This window comes from Xyrauchen texanus, chromosome 5, assembly GCF_025860055.1.
Source record: "Xyrauchen texanus isolate HMW12.3.18 chromosome 5, RBS_HiC_50CHRs, whole genome shotgun sequence".
In the NCBI taxonomy this organism is placed as follows: Eukaryota; Metazoa; Chordata; class Actinopteri; order Cypriniformes; family Catostomidae; genus Xyrauchen; species Xyrauchen texanus.
In genome coordinates this window covers 31,539,462-31,560,202 of record NC_068280.1, presented here as the reverse complement: position 1 = coordinate 31,560,202, position 20,741 = coordinate 31,539,462, and the positions used below count along the sequence as shown (strand labels likewise).

At 42.8% G+C, this 20,741-nt stretch overlaps 1 protein-coding gene across 1 annotated transcript in view; it reads left to right on the top strand.

Moving 5' to 3' along the window:
• The window catches only part of si:dkey-92j12.5 (multiple PDZ domain protein), a 110,191-nt gene that overhangs the window by 32,788 nt on the left and 56,662 nt on the right, over window positions 1-20,741 (top strand). Inside the window, exons 13-19 of the mRNA XM_052126849.1 lie at window positions 4,118-4,197; window positions 4,399-4,545; window positions 5,144-5,326; window positions 6,484-6,651; window positions 6,904-7,113; window positions 16,283-16,363; window positions 19,250-19,361. Of these exons, the coding sequence (XP_051982809.1) occupies window positions 4,118-4,197; window positions 4,399-4,545; window positions 5,144-5,326; window positions 6,484-6,651; window positions 6,904-7,113; window positions 16,283-16,363; window positions 19,250-19,361 (981 nt within the window). The remainder of the gene's footprint in view (window positions 1-4,117; window positions 4,198-4,398; window positions 4,546-5,143; window positions 5,327-6,483; window positions 6,652-6,903; window positions 7,114-16,282; window positions 16,364-19,249; window positions 19,362-20,741) is intronic.

Below are 20,741 nucleotides of genomic sequence, written 5' to 3'. Positions count from 1 at the left end.
ACCCTTTATCCGGTTTGCCTTTGAGGGTCATTGCATATCAGTACAAAGTCCTCCCATTCGGCCTGTCCCTGTCCCCTCGCGCTAATCTTAGCTCACTCACGGGACATGTTGTGTGCTCACAGGGACTTGGTGCTCAGGCACCTCAGCTGCTTGGGGCTTCGGGTTAACTGGGAAAAGAGCAAGCTCATCCTGGTTCAGAGCATCTCTTTTCTCGGTATGGAGTTGGACTCGGTCTCAATGTTGGCGCGTCTCACCAGCGAGCGTGCACAGTCAGTGCTGAGCTGTCTGCGTACGTTCAGACAGAACACGTTGGTCCCACTGAAATCCTTTCAGATGCTCCTGGGGCATATGGCATCATCAGCCACAGTTACACCGCTTGGTTTGATGCATATGAGACCACTCCAGCACTGGCTGCAGACCCGAGTTGAGAGACGAGCATGGCGCCACGACACACACCGCGTCCTTGTCACGCAGACGTGTTGCCGCTCTCTCAGCCCCTGGTCAGACCTAGCGTTCTTACGGCAGGAGTTCCCCTAGGCCAGGTCTCCAGGCACGTCGTGGTTATGACAGATGCCTCCCAATGGGGCTGGGGTGCCGTGTGCAGCGGGCACTCAGTCGCCGGCCCTTGGACGGGCCAGCGACTGTATTGGCACATCAACTGCCTCGAGTTGCTGGCAGTACTACTTGCCCTGAGGAGGCTTTTGCAGTTGATCCGGGGCAAGCACATGTTTCCCCGGACGGACAACACAGCCGCGGCGGCGTATATCAACCACCAAGGCGGTCTACGCTCTCGCCGCTTGTCACAAATTGCCCGCTGTCTCCTCCTTTGGAGTCAGCACCGACTGAAGTTGCTGCGGGCCACTCACATCCCAGGTTACCTCAACAGCACAGCGGACGCGCTGTCGCGGCAGGTTACATCCAGGAGAGAGTGGAGGCTCCACCCCCAGGTGGTTCAGCTGATCTGGAGTCGATTCGGCCAAGCGCAGGTAGACCTGTTTGCTTCCCCGGAAACCTCCCATTGCCCACTTTGGTACTCTCTGACCGAGGCCCCCCTCGGCACAGATGCCCTGGCACACAGCTGGCCCCCGGGGCTTTGCAAGTATGCGTTTCCCCCAGTGAGCCTACTTCCACAGACGTTGTGCAAAGTCAGGGAGGACAGGGAGCATGTCCTCTTGGTGGCCCCTTATTGGCCCTCCCGGATTTGGTTCTCGGACCTCACGCTCCCCGCGACAGCCCCCTGGCGAATTCCCCTGAGGAAGGACCTTCTTTCTCAGGGACAGGGCACCATCTGGCACCCGCGACCAGACCTCTGGAATCTCCATGTCTGGCCCTTGGACGGGACGCGGTAGACTTAGGTGGCCTACCACCAGCGGTGGTAGACACGATCACTCAGGCGAGAGCCCCCTCAACGAGGCGTCTTTACGGCCTGAAGTGGCGTCTGTTTGCTCAGTGGTGTTCTTCCCGTAGTGAAGACCCCCAGAGATACGCAGTTGGATCAGTGCTTTCCTTTCTGCAGGAAAGGTTGGATGGACGGCTGTCCCCCTCCACCTTGAAGGTGTATGTAGCCGCTATATCGGCACATCACGATGCAGTGGAAGGTAAGTATTTAGGGAAGCACGATTTGATCATCAGGTTCCTGAGAGGCACGAGGAGGTTAAACCCCCCCAGGCCACGCCTCGTTCCCTCGTGGGACCTCTCTGTGGTCCTTCGGGGCCTTCGGGGAGCTCCCTTCGAGCCCCTTGAGTCAGCAGAGCTAAAGGCGCTCTCTCTGAAGACCGCCCTCCTGACGGCGCTCACCTCCATCAAGAGGGTAGGGGACCTGCAGGCATTCTCTGTTAGCGAACTGTGCCTAGAGTTCGGTCCGGCTTACTCTCACGTCATCCTGAGACCCCGACCGGGCTATGTGCCCAAGGTTACCATGACCCCCTTTAGGGATCAAGTGGTGAACCTGCAAGCGCTGCCCCTGGAGGAGGCAGACCCAACCTTTACGTTGCTGTGTCCGGTGCGTGCTCTTCTTGGACCGCACATAGAGCTTTAGAAGCTCCGAGCAGCTCTTTGTTTGCTTTGGCGGACAGCGGAAGTGAAGCACTGTCTCCAAACAGAGGATCACCCACTGGGTCGTCGATGCCATCACGATGGCATACCATGCTCAGCACGTGCCGCCCCCTGCTGGCCTACGAGCCTATTCTACCAGGGCCGTTGCGGCTTCATGGCGTTGTCCCATGGCGCCTCTCTAGCAGACATATGTAGAGCCGCGGGTTGGGCAACACCTAACACCTTTGCAAGGTTCTATAACCTCAGGGTTGAGCCAGTTTCGTCCCGTGTGTTATCAGGTGACACAAACAGGTAAGTTCGGGTCAGCTGGCCGGGTGTATCGCTTGTGCATAGTGCCTTTCCACTCCCTTGAGGTGAAGACGTGCGCTCTTTTCCCCAGTTGCGTTCGCAGGAAGTGTGAACCCTGGACGTTCTTCCTCCCTAGCCTAGCGGCTGTCGAGTCTTCGGAGAGGCTCACTGCCGCCCCGGTACGGGCGTCACTAGGCCCCCGTACTGAGGTAAGAGCTCCACATGTGCTGGTTGCCCCCTTCGGCAACCCAGTGTGATGTATATCCCGCAAAATGGTTTCCCTACCGGCAAACCGCGTCTTCCTTGGACAGAGGGCCCTCTGCCCTGGGTCGCCGTGTTTGTTGTAACCCCTCCCCACCCTTGGGTAGGGTCTACCACGGCACCGTTCCACATGATGTGCTTCCGCTGCTAGCCGGTAAGACCGTGTGTGTATTCCACCTAAACCCCCCCCCCCTCTCGGGGCCGGGTGTGGTCTCCGCGGTATCCTCCTCTTTGGAGGGACACCCCCCAGCTTGGACCATTTATATTTGGCCCCCAGACGAACGATTGCGTTTCTTTTACAGGGGAGAAAAATAGAGAGAAGGCCCCGGCTGGGCCAGCCAGTCCTTATACTTCTGAGCAGTTAGCTGTTCCCCCTAGGTGCAGGGGACCGCTTCATGCCTGCCAGTGTGTTGGGGGTAGTTATGCGACGGCTTGCTGCGCTGGCTACGAGGCACACGGAGGTTTGCCCGTCTCGCACCGCTTGTCTGCGTAACTCGGTTCAGCTCTGTGGCGTTTTACATGGGACCCCTAGTGTCAACTCAGCGACACAGCGTCGACTGAGTGACAGACGGGGAACGTCTCGGTTACTGACGTAACCTCCGTTCCCTGATGGAGGGAACGAGACATTGTGTTCCCGCTAGCCACAATACTGAACCATCCGCTGAAAGCGCCAGGTCTTTGGCTCGGCTCCTCAATGCGATACCTGATGTGTATTTGCAGCGTCACTCCTTTTATACCCGTATGTCCGGGGGAGTGGCATGCAAATTCCACACGCCAATTCTCATTGGCCTTTTCTCAAAATCAGAGATGGCCGTGCTCCGCAGAAGCGACCCCTTGTGTCAACTTAGCGACACAACGTCTCGTTCCCTCCATCAGGGAACGGAGGTTACGTCAGTAACTGAGACGTTATTTACAAATATATTTTTAGTTTTGTGTACAGAAAACTTTACTGATATTGTAAGCGAACCTCAAGGAAAATATTTAAATAATAAAAAAGGCGTGTCATGACACCTTTAAAGCAGAAACGTGAAGCTTGTATTTTTGTTAAAACACTTAAAAAAGGGAATACAGTATTTATTTATTTAGGGGTAAAACATTTTAATGAGGTAAAAATCTGCTTAATGTGGTTGTACCTCGAAATAATGTCAATAGTTGCTCTTTTTAAATATTTATATTTGGTGCTGCCAGCTAGTCTGCTAGGCTGCCATTGTAAGTGTAACACTTAATGTAACACTTCGACAGACATTAAGTTGTAAATAAGCCGGAACAATCTGATTTCTTGTATTCTGCTTGTTGATTTCTAGCATATAGTTGTTCATGTAGTTGTTCATGTTGTTCATATAGTTCACTTGACAGTGATGATAAATAACTGAAACTGACATCATTATTCAGAATGATCAGAATGTAACAAAGAATGAAAACATGCAGTATCTTTGGAAATTCAGGTTCTATATGATTCAGTCAAAATGTCATTAATGTATTTAGTGTGTGATGCTTCTGCACCATGTTTCAGTAGCTAGACTATCTGAGGAAGAGGAGGAAACACTGACGGAGAAGTGGCAAAGCAAACTGGGCCCTCAATATGAAATCACGGTGCGTCTCATTTGTATTCTGTCCTGTTATTGTCCATGGCTGGGATTTGTGGCTGTATGTCAGCATGCATCTATTTATATGTCTCTTTCATATGCCTTTGTGATTTTGATATATGCACACGTCTATTAAGGTACATCAATATACTGTATATGGGAATGCATTTATATTTACATTGTTTTAAGTGTGATATTGTGGGTTTAGGTGGTCCAGGTCCAGAAGTTCAGTGAGAGCAGTGGTCTTGGTGTGAGTCTGGAGGCTAAGGAAGGTCATCATTATATCTGCTCTATATTGCCAGAGGGTCCAGTGGGACAGACAGGAGTCATATGCCCTGGAGATGAGCTGCTAGAGGTTCACTTTGCAAATACTTACATATACAAACACAGTATTATAAAAGTCATAGCAACCATCTCCTCAAAAAGCCAAACTAAATATTTAGGCTATGCATTAGACATCCAAAACTAAATAACAATTGTATATAGAGCAGAACTGAAAATGGAAAAATAACAATATCAATTCAAATCCATTGTCAATATTTTATATGATTGTAAATTGTAAATACCACGTTGCTGCACTCCATGTACCACAGTTTGAGAATGATTGCTATAGCATTTATAAAGCTGAAAAAAATAATCTAAGCATATGGAAACATTATATTTGGTTATGCTACTAAGTCAGACAACCATAACACACAGAGAATGTTGTTGTTTATAGATTACACTGTTGTAATCCCTTATCATAAACCTTGTTGACACTTGCATGCATAATAACTAAGAGCATCCATCTTTTTTCCTTCTCTCTGTTTTTTAATGCAAAGCACTTTATTCAGTTCTGACTGCACTTGAATATCAATTATGACAGCTACTTAAAATAGCTCTTCCTGTCAGTAGAAAGCCCAGAGGATCAGTTGAGCAGAATAATAGAGCTGCTGTGTTTGTTCTGTCTTTAGGTGAACGGGATCTCACTGATTGGTGAGTCACATAAGGAAGTGGTGAACTTGCTGAAGGAGCTTCCTGTGTGCGTTTGTTTGGCATGTAGTCGTCTCATCCCGCCCACACTCATTGAGGAAGATGATGACGACGATGATGTACAACTCACCCTGAAGGAGCTACTGGCAGAATTTAATGAAAAGGTTTCCTGTGTCCCAATTATGGTTTTTGAAGGATTCCCACTATCATTAAACATCTGAAATTATCAGGGGATTTTGTATTTTTTAATATCCAGGCCTGGAAAAGTCATGGAAATAATCATTTTAAAAATCTTAATTTAAATGGAAATTTCTGTAAGGAACTTATATTCTTTATATTTCAAGTTTTGTTCTGCTCTATTATTTATGATATCATCAGGCTGTCCGTTTAAGGTAACCACTTTCAAATCGTTTTTGTCTTATTAGAGACAGTACACTAGTAAGTTTCATTGTTTGAATCTGTTATTCCAAAAATTGCACACTAGAAATCTCTTTACAGTTTTAAATATCCTTGTGCATTAATTACAAATGACTGTAAAGCTCACTGGAAAGTCATGAAAATCAATTTATTAAAAGGTGTGGGAACCTTGCTTTTAAAAGAGCAGCTTAAATGTTGTTTGTATACTATGCGTTTTCTGAATAAAAAACTATTTATAAATTTAAATGGAAAGTTCACCCAAAAATTAAACTTCTCTCATCATTTACTCACCCTCATGCCATCCCAAATGTGTATGAGTTTCTCTTTTTTTCTGCTAAACATAAAGATTTTGAGAAGAATATTTCAGCTCTGTATATCTGAATGGTGACCAAAGCTTTAAAGCTCCAAAATCACATAAAGGCATCATAAGTAATCTGGACTCCAGTGGTTAAATCTAGATCTTCAGAAGCGATATGACAGGTTTAGGTGAGAAAGAGATCAGTGCTTAAGTACTTTTATAGTACTTTTTATTATTTCCACTTTTATTTTGACATTTTTTTCTTTTGTTTTTGCGATTCACATTCTTCGTGTATACCGCTACCTGCTGGGAAGGAAGGAGAATTTATACTATGAAAATTGTGTTATGGACCTACAGAGCTGAGATATTCTAGTTTGTGTTCAACATAAGAAAGTCTTACACATTTGGGATGGCATACGGGTGAGTAAACAATGACTTAATTGTTATTTTTGGGTGAACTAATGATATTTAAAATAACATTTAAATATCATTTTATTTATTTATTTCTAAAATCAAGTTTTACTGTTGTGAATTAACTTAATTGCACTCGTGTTTTTTTTCCAAATTTACATTTTATCTATAAAATACTGAGTGAATCACTTTCAGTCAAAGGCTGAGCAGAATTCGTTTGGTGGTTTTGGTGCCCGCAAAGAGGATGATGGGAAGGTAGAGGCTCCTGTGCTATCCCATCAGGCCATGTGGGAGATCGAGATTCAAGTTTATGAGCTGCAGAAAGGAGATTCTGGATTGGGATTCAGCATACTAGACTACCAGGTGTGTGTGTGTGTGTGTGCGCGTGTGTGCGTGCGTGCGTGTACCAAACATACAAGAAAACAGCTGTGTGTATAGACTCCAAATCAGTTAAGAGTCCCATTTGGTTTGAAACCCTGGAGGGGTACCAGCCACATTGCCCTGAAACAAAGTATAAAGTATACTACAACATGACATGGCAGCCCTATCGCATAATATATTTCTATACTCCTTTTTCTCTCTCTCTCTCGTTGTCTCTTTCTGAAACTCTTTCAGGACCCCATGAACCCAGGGCAGACTGTGATAGTGATCCGCTCTCTTGTAGCAGGTGGTTTGGCAGAGAGAGATGGCAGGTTGTTGCCAGGCGACCGACTGATGTTCGTCAACGGGACTGACTTGAGTCATGCTAGTCTGGCTCAGGCTGTTCATGTCCTGAAGAGCACCGGTTTGGGCACTGTATGCATAGGAGTCTCAAAACCCTTACCGGTAAATATCTCCATTTACTCCACAAGCCAGACAATATCAATCGCAATGTAGAGCAATGTAGAAGAAATAAAGAATCCAAAGTAACCTAGGTTCTCAGTCATCCAGGATATCATATAATATTCAGTAACACTACAAAATAATAGACAATTACCATGGCTTCCATCAGGCCCCACATTTTGTCTCTGTATTCTACTTTTTTCTCTCATTCATGTTGTTTATTTACAAGCTCACTTTTTCTAGCATACTGCTATACTGTGAAAAATTTCTGTCAATTTACATAACAATTCTAACAGCAACCTACTTTAATTCTTAAATAAAACAGTTTGTCATGGTTCAGCCACTTGCTGTTTTTATCGTCTTTGTGGCTGAGCTCTGACATTTATGTTTAGTGTCTTGCCTAGTCTCTGTCTTGTGTGAGAATGCATGACTTGCCTCATTAGCATTGTAATGCGTTCTCATGTCTTGTCTGTTATTGGCATGAGTGCATTGCTCTTGCTGTCACCTTGACAGCATGCACTCGCCTCAATGGTTTGTGTCTGTCTCTCGCGTCCATGTCGCGATCTGCCTTCACGTTGTGCTGAGGTTCTCACTTCAGTCTGAGATGTTTATTTGTGGCCGAACTCTCGCACAGGTGTCTTATCTCGTTTGTCGCCTGTTGCGTGCATCGCGTGGAGGTTGCTTTGCGATGCGCGCTCAGCTTTTGTATAGTGTGAGAGTGCATGGCATCACTTTGTTGGTGTTGCCGTGCGTTCTCTTGTCTCGTCTGTTGTTTGGCATGAGTGCATGTTGCCTTGTAGTTTCTGGCAATGTGCGCTTGTGTCATTAGTGTGTTTGTGTCTGTGAGAGCGTGTGGCTTTGTTTTGTTTCCATTTTGCCACGTGTCTCTCATTCTTGCATCATAACCTGCCTCCTTGTCTGCCCATTATTAGTTCCTTAGTTTCACCCACCCTCCTTGTTAACCTGTTTGATTTTTCTCCCTTTTTTAGTCTCCTCGTGTTTGCAGTCCTGTGCAAGTTCGTCTTGTTTCCTCATCCTGTCTGTCCTGTCAGAAGTGTCTCCAGTTTTGAATCCGGGTTTGCTCCAGCCCAGACGCCTATATTTAGGCGCCCTGTACTATTTCTCCCCTTGTGGAGGATTTGTTTTTCTGTTTCTTTTTCTTTTGCTGTTGTCACTTTAATTTGTTAATAAATACCAATTATCCTGCATTTTTTAGTCCTGCCTTCTCTTCCTTGGTTCACACGGTTCACATGGAAAAATGACACAGTTTGCTGTCAAAAATGTGGCATTCAGAGATGGAGAGCAGTTTTATTTTTACAGTTTTATTTTACGGTAAATAGCTGTTGTTTGGAAAGCATTTCAGGAAAAACAATATTAAATTCCTAGTTCCATCTTGGCAAAAACTCATGACATTGTGAAACATTTATTTTAAAACCCAAAGTGTAAAATAGCTGTGACATATTAGCCCCTTTTACACATGCAACCTGGTGAATTGCATAAAAATAAAAATTCATTACCATTACTGGAAAATGTTCCAAATCTGCTGTTCACACATGCAATTTTTTCTTTTTTGTTCCTGTTGCTACTATTCACACATCATCACCACAATTCCATTAAACAGATGTGGTTAGTTTTTTATCAGTCGACAAATTTCTTCATTCGTTCGGATGAAGAGAAGTGCTTTTAAGATGGATTACACTACTAGACTTCTAAATCATGAACAGAATCAAAAATACTAGACTGCAACGTGAGTTGGAGGTTAGTGGCATTAAATGTTTTCTTCACTTTGACCGGTTGTTCACCATATTCATTTCCTTGTGCTCCAGTGTTATGGATGCACGTGGCTGATGTTCATTGGCTTTTCACCATATGACTTCAGATTTGAGCAGTGGAGCATCATACACTATGAGATTCCCACTATAGGTGTTTTATATATATTTATATGCTCTGACTAAATGGAATAATTTCTCTATTTGTCCAATTAAAAAAAAAAAAATTGGACTCCAGAGTAACTAAATCCTCTTTTTCTAACATCAGAGCATCCTGACATTATACGCACTCAAACCGCTAATCTTACGACTCTGTTCACACATAGCATCAAAATTGAACTTTTCAGATAATGTTACAACTTCTCATTTAGGGAAATAGCCAGTGCAAAATTTACTGCCATTTTCGAACGTGTCGTGTTCATACATGATCCGTAAACTAGAAAAGGCTGTATGTGTGAATGCGACTGTTGTTAGTGTTCATGCTGTTGACACATAACAACAATCCTAGTTCCAATCCTGCCACCCTGCAGCATTCACTTTTCTAAGTGCAATTTGTTTTGTTTTTTTACAAGAAAATACTGCATGTTGTAAAAAAAAAAAAAAAAAATTTAAAAATTTGTATTGCACAAAATGTTGTGACCCTACAATGGTGAAATACAGATAAGCCCTTGCACTTGAATTATGCAAAGTATGTATGTTTGGGCAATGCATTGGGGCTTTATAGGGATGATTCATGTAGAGTTCCTATCACTGTTTAGTGTTGTTGCTTTGTTATAAATAGTTTTGTTTCAAGTCACCATTATGGTGATTGGTGTATCCTTGAGCTGGCACCTTGGCACCTTTTTTATTGTTCTTACAGCCAGTGTAATTGTGTTTTAGTAAAAGACAATTGGTGTTACTAGAAAGACAAAAAGCAAAACCAAAGATCAGACTGTTAATCTGATCATAACATAAAACTTGCAAACACCACTATATATGACCACTGTGTGGGTCATTATAAAGTACATGTTGAGTGTTTGTTGTTTCTGGTGAATTTATGAGTTGTCAACCAGACAAATAAAGATATCAACACTCAGTATATAAAACTCATATATATATCTGATTAACTGGTGCCTTTGTCATCAGCACCAGTCTGACATATACAGTGCTGTTTTTGTGTATATCTCATAATAAATTGTTTCAAAAATTCAAACAAACTCTAACATAAAACAAATGCAATCTGAGTAAACACAAAATAAAAATTTTAAATGATAATGTTATTTATTGAAGCAAAAAAGTTATCCAACACCTATATCTCCCATGTGAAAAACTAGCTGCCCCCTTAACTTTAATAGCTGGTTGTGCCACATTTATCAGCAACAACTGCAACCAAATGCTTCTGATAACTGGAAATCAATCTTTCACAATGCTGTGGTGGAATTTTGACCGACTCCTCTTTGTAGAACTGCTTTAGTTCAGCCACATTGGAGGGTTTTCGAGCATGAACTGCCCGTTTAAGGTCCTGACATGGCATCTCAATCGGGTCAGGACTTTGACTAGGCCACTCCAAAACTTTAATTTAGCTTCTTTTGAGCCATTCAGAGGTGGACTTACTACTACGCTTCGGATCATTGTCTTGCTACATAATCCAGTTGCTCTTGAGCTTCAACTCAGAGACTGATGAACGGACATTCTCCTTTAGGATTTTCTGGTAAAGAGTAGAATTCAAGGTGTGTTTTGGCAAAATTCAGTTGAGCCTTAATGTTCTTCTGAGTTAGCAGTGGTTCTCGTCTTGCCACTCTTCCATTGATGCCATTTTTGGCCAGTGTATTTCTCATAGTGGAGTCATGAACAGTGACCTTTATTTATGTGAGAGAAGCCTGCATTTCCTTGGATGTTGTCCTTGGCTTTTTTGTGACATCCTGGAAGAGTCGTTGCTGTGCTCTTGGAAGAATTTTGGAAGAAGGTCGGCCACTTCTGGGAAGGTTCACTACTGTGCCAGGTTTTCTCCATTTGGAGATAATGGCTCTCAGTGTGGTTCTTTGGAGTCCTAGAGCCTTTGAAATAGCTTTGTAACCCTTCCCAGACTGATGTATTTCAATCACCTTTTTCCTCATAATTTCTGGAATTTCTTTCGAACTTGTCATAGTGCTATACTGGGTGAAAACTATTAACCAACTTAATATTGCTGAAAAGTTATATTTAGGTGTTGATTTGACTGAAGCGGCTGGCAGTAATCAGGCCTGTGTGTCTAGTCCAGCTGAACCCCATTATGAATGCAGTTTCATAGATTAGGGGATTTAATAACTAAGGGGCAAATACATTCTCACAGGCCGAGTTGGTATTGGATAACTTTTTTGCTTCAATAAATAGCATTATCATTTAAAAATTTATTTTGTGTTTACTCAGATTGCCTTTGTTTTATGTCAGCTTTAGAATTTTTGGAACAACTTTGTATGAGATACACACAAAAACAGAAGAAATTAGGATGGGGCAAATAATTTTTCACTGCACTGTAATTTGTAAATGCATTATTCTCAGTTATCAATTACTGCTAATGACAACTTTAACTCCTTGAGTATATTAACTGTATTTATTTATTTATTTGTAAACAGGGTTCCCCTTCTGTCGCTCACTCGACGTTGTGTCGAATGAAGTGACACAAGGCATGACAGACGTGCAGCCTGCTTGCACCTGTGCCATCAGTTCACGTAACACGGACTAGAGCGTGGCGCTTTTGAATGGGACCCCTTGTGTAACTTCATTCGTTGAGTGAGTGACAGAAGGGGAACGTAACCCCCATTCCCTGAGGGAGGGAACAAGACGTTGTGTCCCTTCTGCCACAACACTAGACCTACCACTGTAAACGGCCGTACCTTATTCTCGGCTCCTCAGAGCAAAAAACCTGACTGACAGACGCACGCCCGCTTCGCTTCATACCCGTATGTCCATGGGCGGAACATGCAAATTCTGTCTGCCAATTTCTCATTGGCCTTTTCTCAAGTTCAGAGGTATGCGAGGCTCCCAAGGAAGACCCTTTGTGCCACTTTATTCGACACAACGTCTCGTTCCCTCCCTCAGGGAACGGAGGTTGCAACAGTAACTGTGACGGTTTCATGAAATGAAATTTTTATTATTTAATTATGTTAAAGTCATGTAAATTTGTATAGTGAATATACAGTAACACTATATATATATATATATATATATATATATATATATATACTACTATAACATTAGTTAAAACAGAAGGTATCATGAAAAAAAATAAAGAATATTCTTTTACAGCATTTAATATATATTTTTTTTAATGATAATTTATGAAAATACAATTTTCATTTATGTTGGTTCATAATGCATTAACTGATGTTAACATATAATAACATTTCATGTTAAAAATGTATTAGTAAATGTTGAAAAGATTTGTTAATTGTTAGTTAATGTCAAATAGTGTAGTTAAATAATGATAACGAATACAACTTTATTGTAGAGTGTTACTGAATATACATACAGTATATATTGGCTTGAATTAGCTATTTTTGAGGGGTAAAGTTTTTTTGTGTGTGTGTGTGGGGGGGGCATGTTTATGTGGTTTACGAGTAAAAAAAATTGTTTACAAACTGGTAATTACAAGGGTATTTATTAGGGGTATTTATTATGCTATAAATGTGGTTTATGAGGACATTTCTTGTGTCCCCATAATTTAAATAGCTTAAAAGACACATTAAACGATAATTGAAAATGTGAAAATGAAGAAAGTTTTTTGTGAGGGTTAGGTTTAGGGGTTGTGTTAGGTTTAGGGGATAGAATCTATAGTTTGTCCATCCATCCATCCATCCATCTTCAACCGCTTATCCGAAGTCGGGTTGTGGGGCAGCTGCTCCAGCAGGGGCCCCAAACTTCCCTATCCAGAGCCACATTAACCAGCTCTGACTGGGGGACCCCGAGATGTAATCTCTCCACCTAATCCTGGGTCTTCCCCGAGGCCTCCTCCCAGCTGGACGTGCCTGAAACACCTCCCTAGGGAGGCGGCCAGGGGGCATCCTTACCAGATGCCCAAACCACCTCAACTGACTCCTTTCGACGCAAAGGAGCAGCGGCTCTACTCCGAGCTCCTCGCGGATGATTGAGCTCCTCACCCTATATCTAAGGGAGAAGCCCGCCACCCTTCTGAGGAAGCCCATTTCGGCCGCTTGTACTCGTGACCTAGTTCTTTCAGTCATGACCCAGCCTTCATGACCATAGGTGAGGGTAGAAACAAAAATTGACTGGTAGATCGAGAGCTTTGCCTTTCGGCTCAGCTCTCTTTTTGTGACATCGGTGCGATAGAGCGAGTGCAATACCGCCCCCGCTGCCCCGATTTTCCGGCCAACCTCCCGCTCCATTGTCCCCTCACTCGTGAACAAGACCCCGAGGTACTTGAACTCCTTCACTTGGGGCAATACCTCCTTCCCTACCTGGAGTACACACTCCATCGGTTTCCTGCTGAGAACCATGGCCTCAGATTTAGAGGTGCTAATCCTCATCCCAGCTGCTTCACACTCGACTGCAAGCGATCCAGTGAGAGCTGAAGGTCATGGACCAATGATGACATGAAGACAACATCATCTGCAAAAAGCAGCGATGAGATCCCCAGCCCACCGAACCGTACACCTTCCCCACCCTGACTACGCCTCGATATCCTGTCCATGAATATCACAAACAGGATTGGTGACAAAGCGCAGCCTTGGCGAAGACCAACCCCCACGTGGAATGAACTCGACTTCGTGCCGAGGACCCGGACACAGCTCTCGCTTTGGACGTACAGGGATTGGATCGCCCTAAGAAGGGACCCCCCCACCCCGTACTCCCGCAGCACCTCCCACAGTCTCTCCAGGGGGACCCGGACATACGCCTTCTCCAGATCCACAAAACACATGTAGACCGGATGGGCATACTCACAGGCCCCCTCCAGGATCCTTGCGAGAGTAAAGATCTGGTCTGTCGTTCCACAGCCAGGACGAAAACCGCATTGTTCCTCTTCAATCCGAGGTTCAACAATTGGCCGAACCCTCCTCTCCAGCACCTTGGAGTAAACTTTACCAGGGAGGCTGAAAAGTGTGATACCCCTGTAGTTGGCACACACTCTCTGATCCCCCTTTTTGAAGAGGGGAACCACCACCCCGTTCTGCCACTCCTTAGGCACTGTCCCAGATTTCCACGCAATGTTGAAGTGTCCCAGATTCTATTTCCCTCCCCCAGGGAAATAGAATCTGATACATCATCAGCCTCCAGCTCTGCCTCTAGCATAGAGCGCGTGTTGGGATTTAGGAGTTCTTCAAAGTGTTCCTTCCACCGCCCAATAACCTACTCGGTTGAGGTCAACAGCGTCCCATCTTTGCTGTATACAGCTTGGATGGTTCCCCGTTTCCCCCTCCTAAGGTGGTGGACGGTTTTCCAGAAGCACTTTGGTGCGGACCGAAAGTCCTTCTCCATGGCTTCTCCGAACTTTTCCCACACCCACTGCTTTGCCTCCCTCACGGCTGAGGCCGCAGCCCTTCGGGCCTGTCGGTACCTTGCAACTGCCTCCGGAGACCTCCGGGACAACAAATCCCGGAAGGCCTCTTTCTTCACTCGGACCGCTTCCCTGACCACCAGTGTCCACCACGGTGTTCGAGGGTTACCACCCCTTGCGGCACCTAAAACCTTGAGGCCGCAGCTCTCCACCGCGGCTTCGGCAATGGAAGCTTTGAACATTGCCCACTCCGGTTCAATGCCCCCAACCTCCGCAGGGATACCTGAAAAGCTCCGCCGGAGGTGTGAGTTGAAGATCTCGCGGACAGGGACCTCCTCCAAACTTTCCCAATTTACCCGCACTACTTGCTTGGGCTTCCCAGGTCTGTCCAGAGTCTTTCCCCACCCCCTGACCCAACTCACCACCAGATGGTGATCGGTTGACAGCTCTGCCCCTCTCTTCACCCGAGTGTCCGAAACATATGGCCTCGGATCCGACAACACGATTACAAAATCGATCATCGACCTTCGGCCTAGGGTGCTCTGGTACCACGAACACTTATGAGCATCCTTATGTTCGAACATGGTGTTTGTTATAGATAATCCATGACTAGCACAGTAGTCTAATAACAAACATCCACTTGAGTTCAGATTGGGGAGGCCGTTCCTCCCAGTCACGCCTTTCCAGGTGTCCCTGTCATTTCCCACGTGTGCGTTGAAGTCACCCAGCATCACTATGGAGTCCCCTACGGGGGCCTTATTCAGGACTCCATTCAGGGTCCCAGAGCTAGCCTTTGCTACCCGGGTCTGGTCCGTCGAGGCCCACGATCTTCACTGTCACCCATATGGCAGCGCACCCGACTCCTGCGGTTTCTCCAATGAGTGTTGGGCCCAAGGGATGTAGAGGAGGGTTTCACGTCGCTTCTTCGGGCTGTGCCCGGCCGGGCTCCATGACAAGCCCGGCCACCAGGCGCCCACCGACGAGCCCTCCATCTGGGCCTGGCTCCAGACGGGGGCCCTGGGCTTCCTCCGGGCAGGGTAACTCCTCCTCTTTCCGTTTTTTCCATAGAGTCTTTGTGAACCATTCTTAGTCTGGCCCCTCACCTGAGACCACTTGGCCTTGGGAGACCCTACCAGGAGCACATGGCTCCAGACAACACAGCCCTCAGGATCATAAGGTCACACAAACCTCTCCACCACGATAAGGTGCTGGTTCCCGGAGAGGTAATTTGTACAATATAAAAATCATTATGTCTATGTAAAGTCCTCATAATGATAGGTAGACCAACGTGTGTGTGTGTGCGTGCGTGTGTTTTGTTTTGTTTTGTTTTGAGTGAAATTATAATTTTTTTAAAATCCTTTTCTATTAATCTTGAACTGGAAAGGTCATGGAAAAGTCATGGAAATTCATTGGTCAAAATGTATGGGAGCCCTGTTTAATGAAATTGCAGTGTGCTGATTGTCATCTTGTAAATTCCAAGTTAGTTTAGTATTTTAAGTCTTAGCTTTGGGTTTTATTTTATATATATTTTGTTAAATCTAGATCTAGTTTAGTCTTCTGTTGTTTGTTTGTTTTTTGTTGATTTTGGTTTTTTTTTATCTTATTTTACCTCACACACACTGTCTGGTGTTGGTCTTTTTTATTTTTTTAGACTCTGTTGTTAACCAGGTCTAAGTAACTGTGGCCTACGAGTCTCTGGTTTCTGGCAACTTTCAATAATTAATGTGTCTTGAATTCTAAAACCAGCCTTCGAAAACAAGAGGTGCGTGTGCGTTTATGAGTTTCCAAATCGGGTTTAGCTAGTCCTGATTACAAGTCTTCTCTTTTAAGTTAATAGTGTGTTCAGTGTGTATGTGATTGTGTCCAGACAGAGAGAGGAGTAAGACAAAAGTTTTGAGAGGGAGATATATTACAGCTTTATCATTGACAGGAAAATGACACCCAGGGCACAGAAGCTGATGTAACGGGCAACTGCCTCTCAGCACATAACAACCAGCTTGGCACTCTGCAGGTAGGCTACATAATTATCTTCTTATTCCAGACACCATAAGATGCAACTATTTGCATTACTAATGCATTATTTTCTGCAAAAGGGTATTGATCTGGCAACCACTGACCTTCATGACCCTTGACAATTGTTTCTCAATATGAAGAGGCTAAATTCGGTATATTGGTTGATTGTTTACAGTACAGTGTAATGTTTAGATTTCCTAAATTATATGCACATTTTGTGGTGTCCTAAAGCAGTTGATTTTGTAAACACTCAGCAGGCCAAAGAGAAAGTGCTTTTTTTCCACTGACCTAATTTAATGTGGTCATTCTAGCTCCCAAGGTTTAACAGGGGAGATATTTGTTGACAGGATTTGTGTGACATCATCTCTTATTCACATGAGAGTTTTGGTTTACTCAAGACCACACTTGTATATAAAAAAAGAAAACACATTTTTAACATATTGACTTTAAACATTATAGGTACAATGGCCCCAAATAGTATTTTGACAGTTAAAAATGTATGGCTTGAATGAGTGTCATTGCATTAGATAACAAAATATCGAACCAAGATTTAATTGATAAAATAATAGATATAAAGTTATTTATATCTATTAAACTCAAACTTAGTGGAACATTTCCATATTAAATGTGATTAACTGCATCTGTTGTTACTCTGTTAAGGCACTTGTGTTGAACTTTAGGGTCACTGACTTCATACATAAAAAAAAGTAAAGAGTTCACCTCTGTCATGTCCCGGCCAAGCCCCGCCCCTCCTCCTTGCCACAATTAAGTAATCTTAGGGCCAATGTTTTAACAAAAAGATTTTGTATGAACTGTAAGATTAATGACAAAAGTCTTTGAAGTCCATCCTGAATTAACTCCGGTAGTGCATACAGATGCATTGTCCTTAGTTATGTGGCTGATGAAGTCTTTAGTTGGTAATTTATTATCTATGTATTCCATTTTAAGAGTGTAGTCCATACTTTGAAGGTGGTTCAGGCAGAGGTCAGTGAGATAGATCACAGTTCGACTGGCAGCTTGTGGCAGGTCATTTCAGTGAAGTCCAAGGTTTAGACAGTGGCCAGTGAAGTATCCCATGTCTTACGGTTGGAGTTGGCATCAGTTCATCCTCTGTGAAGCCCATCGCAGTAAACTGAAGTGATATCTGGTTGGCACAGGCTGCATTTAGTCGTCCTCACACAGCAACATGTAGCAGTGGAAGTCGGACATCAGACAAGACCAGAGCTGGATCTGGCAAGCTCTGGTAACCTCTGGATATGTATCCTGAGGTTGAGACGGGAAGAAAATAAATAATAATATTAGCATAGATTCCATTCACTTTAATGCAGAATTATAGAATATTAGAAGTGTTTCCGGTTCTGGCAGATCTAACCAATGCAGCATAACTATGAGTTGATGGATGCATTAGGTGTATGCCTGGCTGAATAAATGATTCTAGACTTAAACTGAAAGAGTGTGCCTGAGTCCCGAACAATGCTTAGAGGAAATTCCATAGTTTAGTTGCCAAATAGGAAAAGGCCAGAATTTTGCAATCGTAGTGAACGTGATGGCGTATAGCATGATACAAGGTTGCTTGATTACTGTTGAGCTAATCCATTCAAAGCTTTGTGTGTAATTAATTTTTAGAATTAATACAAAATTGAACAGGTAGCCATTGTAGCGATGATAAAATCAGGCTGATATGATCATATTTCTTGGTTCTAGTCAGAACTCTAGCTGATCCATTTGAACCAACTGAAGTTTATTTATGGAACCTGCAGGACATCCTCCCAGTAATGCATTGCAGTAATCTAGTCTTGAATACATTTTTCAGCATCAGAAACAGAGAGCATGTGTTGTAACTTAGCAATATTTATGAGGTGAAAGAATGCTGTTCTAGAGACATTTAAAATGTGATTTTCAAACAACTATCAAATATAAAGCCTAATGTACTGTTACATCATTGCTGTAGAAGATGATGTAACAGTACATCCATTTATGCTGCTTATTTTATAGGTTTTTGGTCCAATAACTAGTACCAGCATAAGGAAAAGCAGAGGCCCTAAAACTAATCCCTGTGGCACTCCATACTTAACTTTAGTTTGATTTGATAATTCCTAGTTTACACAGACAAAGTGTTGGTGGCTGGATAATTAGGGCCTAAACCAAGCTAATGCCTGTACACAAATATCAACATAATTCTCAAGCCTATTCAGGAGAATCTCGTGATCAAATGCAGCACAAAGATCTAAAAGCACTTGAAGCACCGCAAGTCATATGTATCTCTGACAAGTGCTGTCTCTGTAATATGATGGAGGCTAAATCATGACCTAAATTCTTCATACTGTATATGCTAATTCTGTGAAGACTAACTTATATTTTTCTAGTATATTCTAGGTTTGATAACTGCCAGCTTAAAGATTCTTGGGACATGCCCATAGGATAATGAGGAGTTAATAATATTAAGAAGAGGTTCTGAGATTATAGCAAACACCTCTTTTAAGAGCGTAGTCAGTATTGGATCTAGCATTCATGTAGTTGCTTTTGATGTTTTGATTAGTTTTGTTAGCTCTTCCTGACCTATGACAGTGAAGGACTGAAATTGTTTGTAAAGAGTAATATGAGACACTGTCTTCTGAGGTTATATTGCAGATGGTTGCATACTTCCAATGTTGTTTATATATTACTTTATTTAGCTATAACATTAATACATTTTTAAGTTTGGCTTAAGTGTCCGAATACATTGGGGTCACTGTATTTCCTGAGCTTGTTCCATGGGGTTTGGATTTGGGGAAAATTTGTGAACATTAGGAAACGGCATTTCTTATCTTAACGAGAAGGGATGTATTTGACAACGAGAACTTTAAAAAAGAGGCTGATGCATGATTCTTGTTTTGTGTTCCAGAAAAACTCCCACTTTCAGAATAGCAAGATGGAGGATGATTCTAAACCCATTTCTGCCCACTCCAGTGGCTATGAGAGAACCATAACTGTAGTCAGGGGAAACTCCAATCTGGGTATGTTAGCCCTGTTTATTACACTTGTTCTGTCATTCTGTTTTTACATTTTCAGCATGTTCATGCACAGAGAGGTGAATTCTTTGAGAGACCTGTAAAAACATCTTTATAATAGTGTGTGATAAAGGCTGTATGCTTGTGCGTGGTCAGTTCTCCCAAAATGAAACTACACATGTGAAAGTGTACAGAAACTACACTTTCAAAATATAATGCTCAAGATATAAAATGTAAGATTTCATGGTGATGCAATCCTTTGCCCATATTGCTGAGTGTGTGATCTTTGAAAGTGTATGAGGTCAATAAGGAAAAAGTTTTTAATTGATGTCACTTAATATAAACTCTCCTAAGGGCAATACTTAGACAAAGATAGAATTAAAACCATAAACTGTATAGCATAATATTCTACATATTTTCATATTTTATCATTTCAAATTTTCAAATGTTACCTATTTTTCTTAACCGTTCTTTTGTATTAGAATACTGTATAATATAAGAATGCTTTAGATATGTTCTTTAGTTTGTATGTATGTGCAAATTTGCCATCCCAGATGTGTATGACTTTCTTCTGTGAACACAAACAATGATTTTTTTAACTCTGTAGGTCCATACAATGCAAGTGAATGGTGGCCAGAACTTTGAAGCTCCAAAAAGCATATAAATGCAGCCTAAAAGTCATCCATATGACTCCAGTGGTTAAATCCAGATCTTCAGAAGCGACATGATTGGTGTGATTGAGAAACAGATAAATATTTAAGTCCTTTTTACTATAAATCTCCACTTTCACATTCTTCTTTTGTTTTTGCAGATTATCATTCTTTATACATATCGCCACCTACTGGGCAGGGAGGAGAATTTATAGTATAAATGACTTAAAAATGTATCTGATTAGCCTTTAAGTGCTTTTTGGTTCCTTGAAAGTTCTGGCCACCATTCACTTGCATCGTATGGCCTTACAGGGCTGAGATAGTCTTATAAAAATCTTTGTTTGTGTTCAGCAGAAGAAAGAAGGTCATTCACATCTACGTTGGCATGTGGACTGTCCCTTTAAAGATGCCATGAAATCGCTTGGCGTGCATAGTTTAGGCGAGGGACGTTCTTATTCTAGAAAGCATTACTCATACAAGATGAGTAATCAATATATTTGGTCAATTTTCCTAGAAGAGAAATGCTGTAAATTTTAAATGTGTAAATTTGCTAATGGTTAATTTTGTCAACATTTAAAAGTACACTAGCTTACATTGATTCAAATCTAATAGACGTGGACTAAAAGCCTAAAAAAAAAAAACTAAAATTTTGATGTTTTTTCTCTGATATTCTTAATCAATTCAAACTATACACAATGCAGTGTTTATATAGTACTGCACCATTTCACTGGCTATG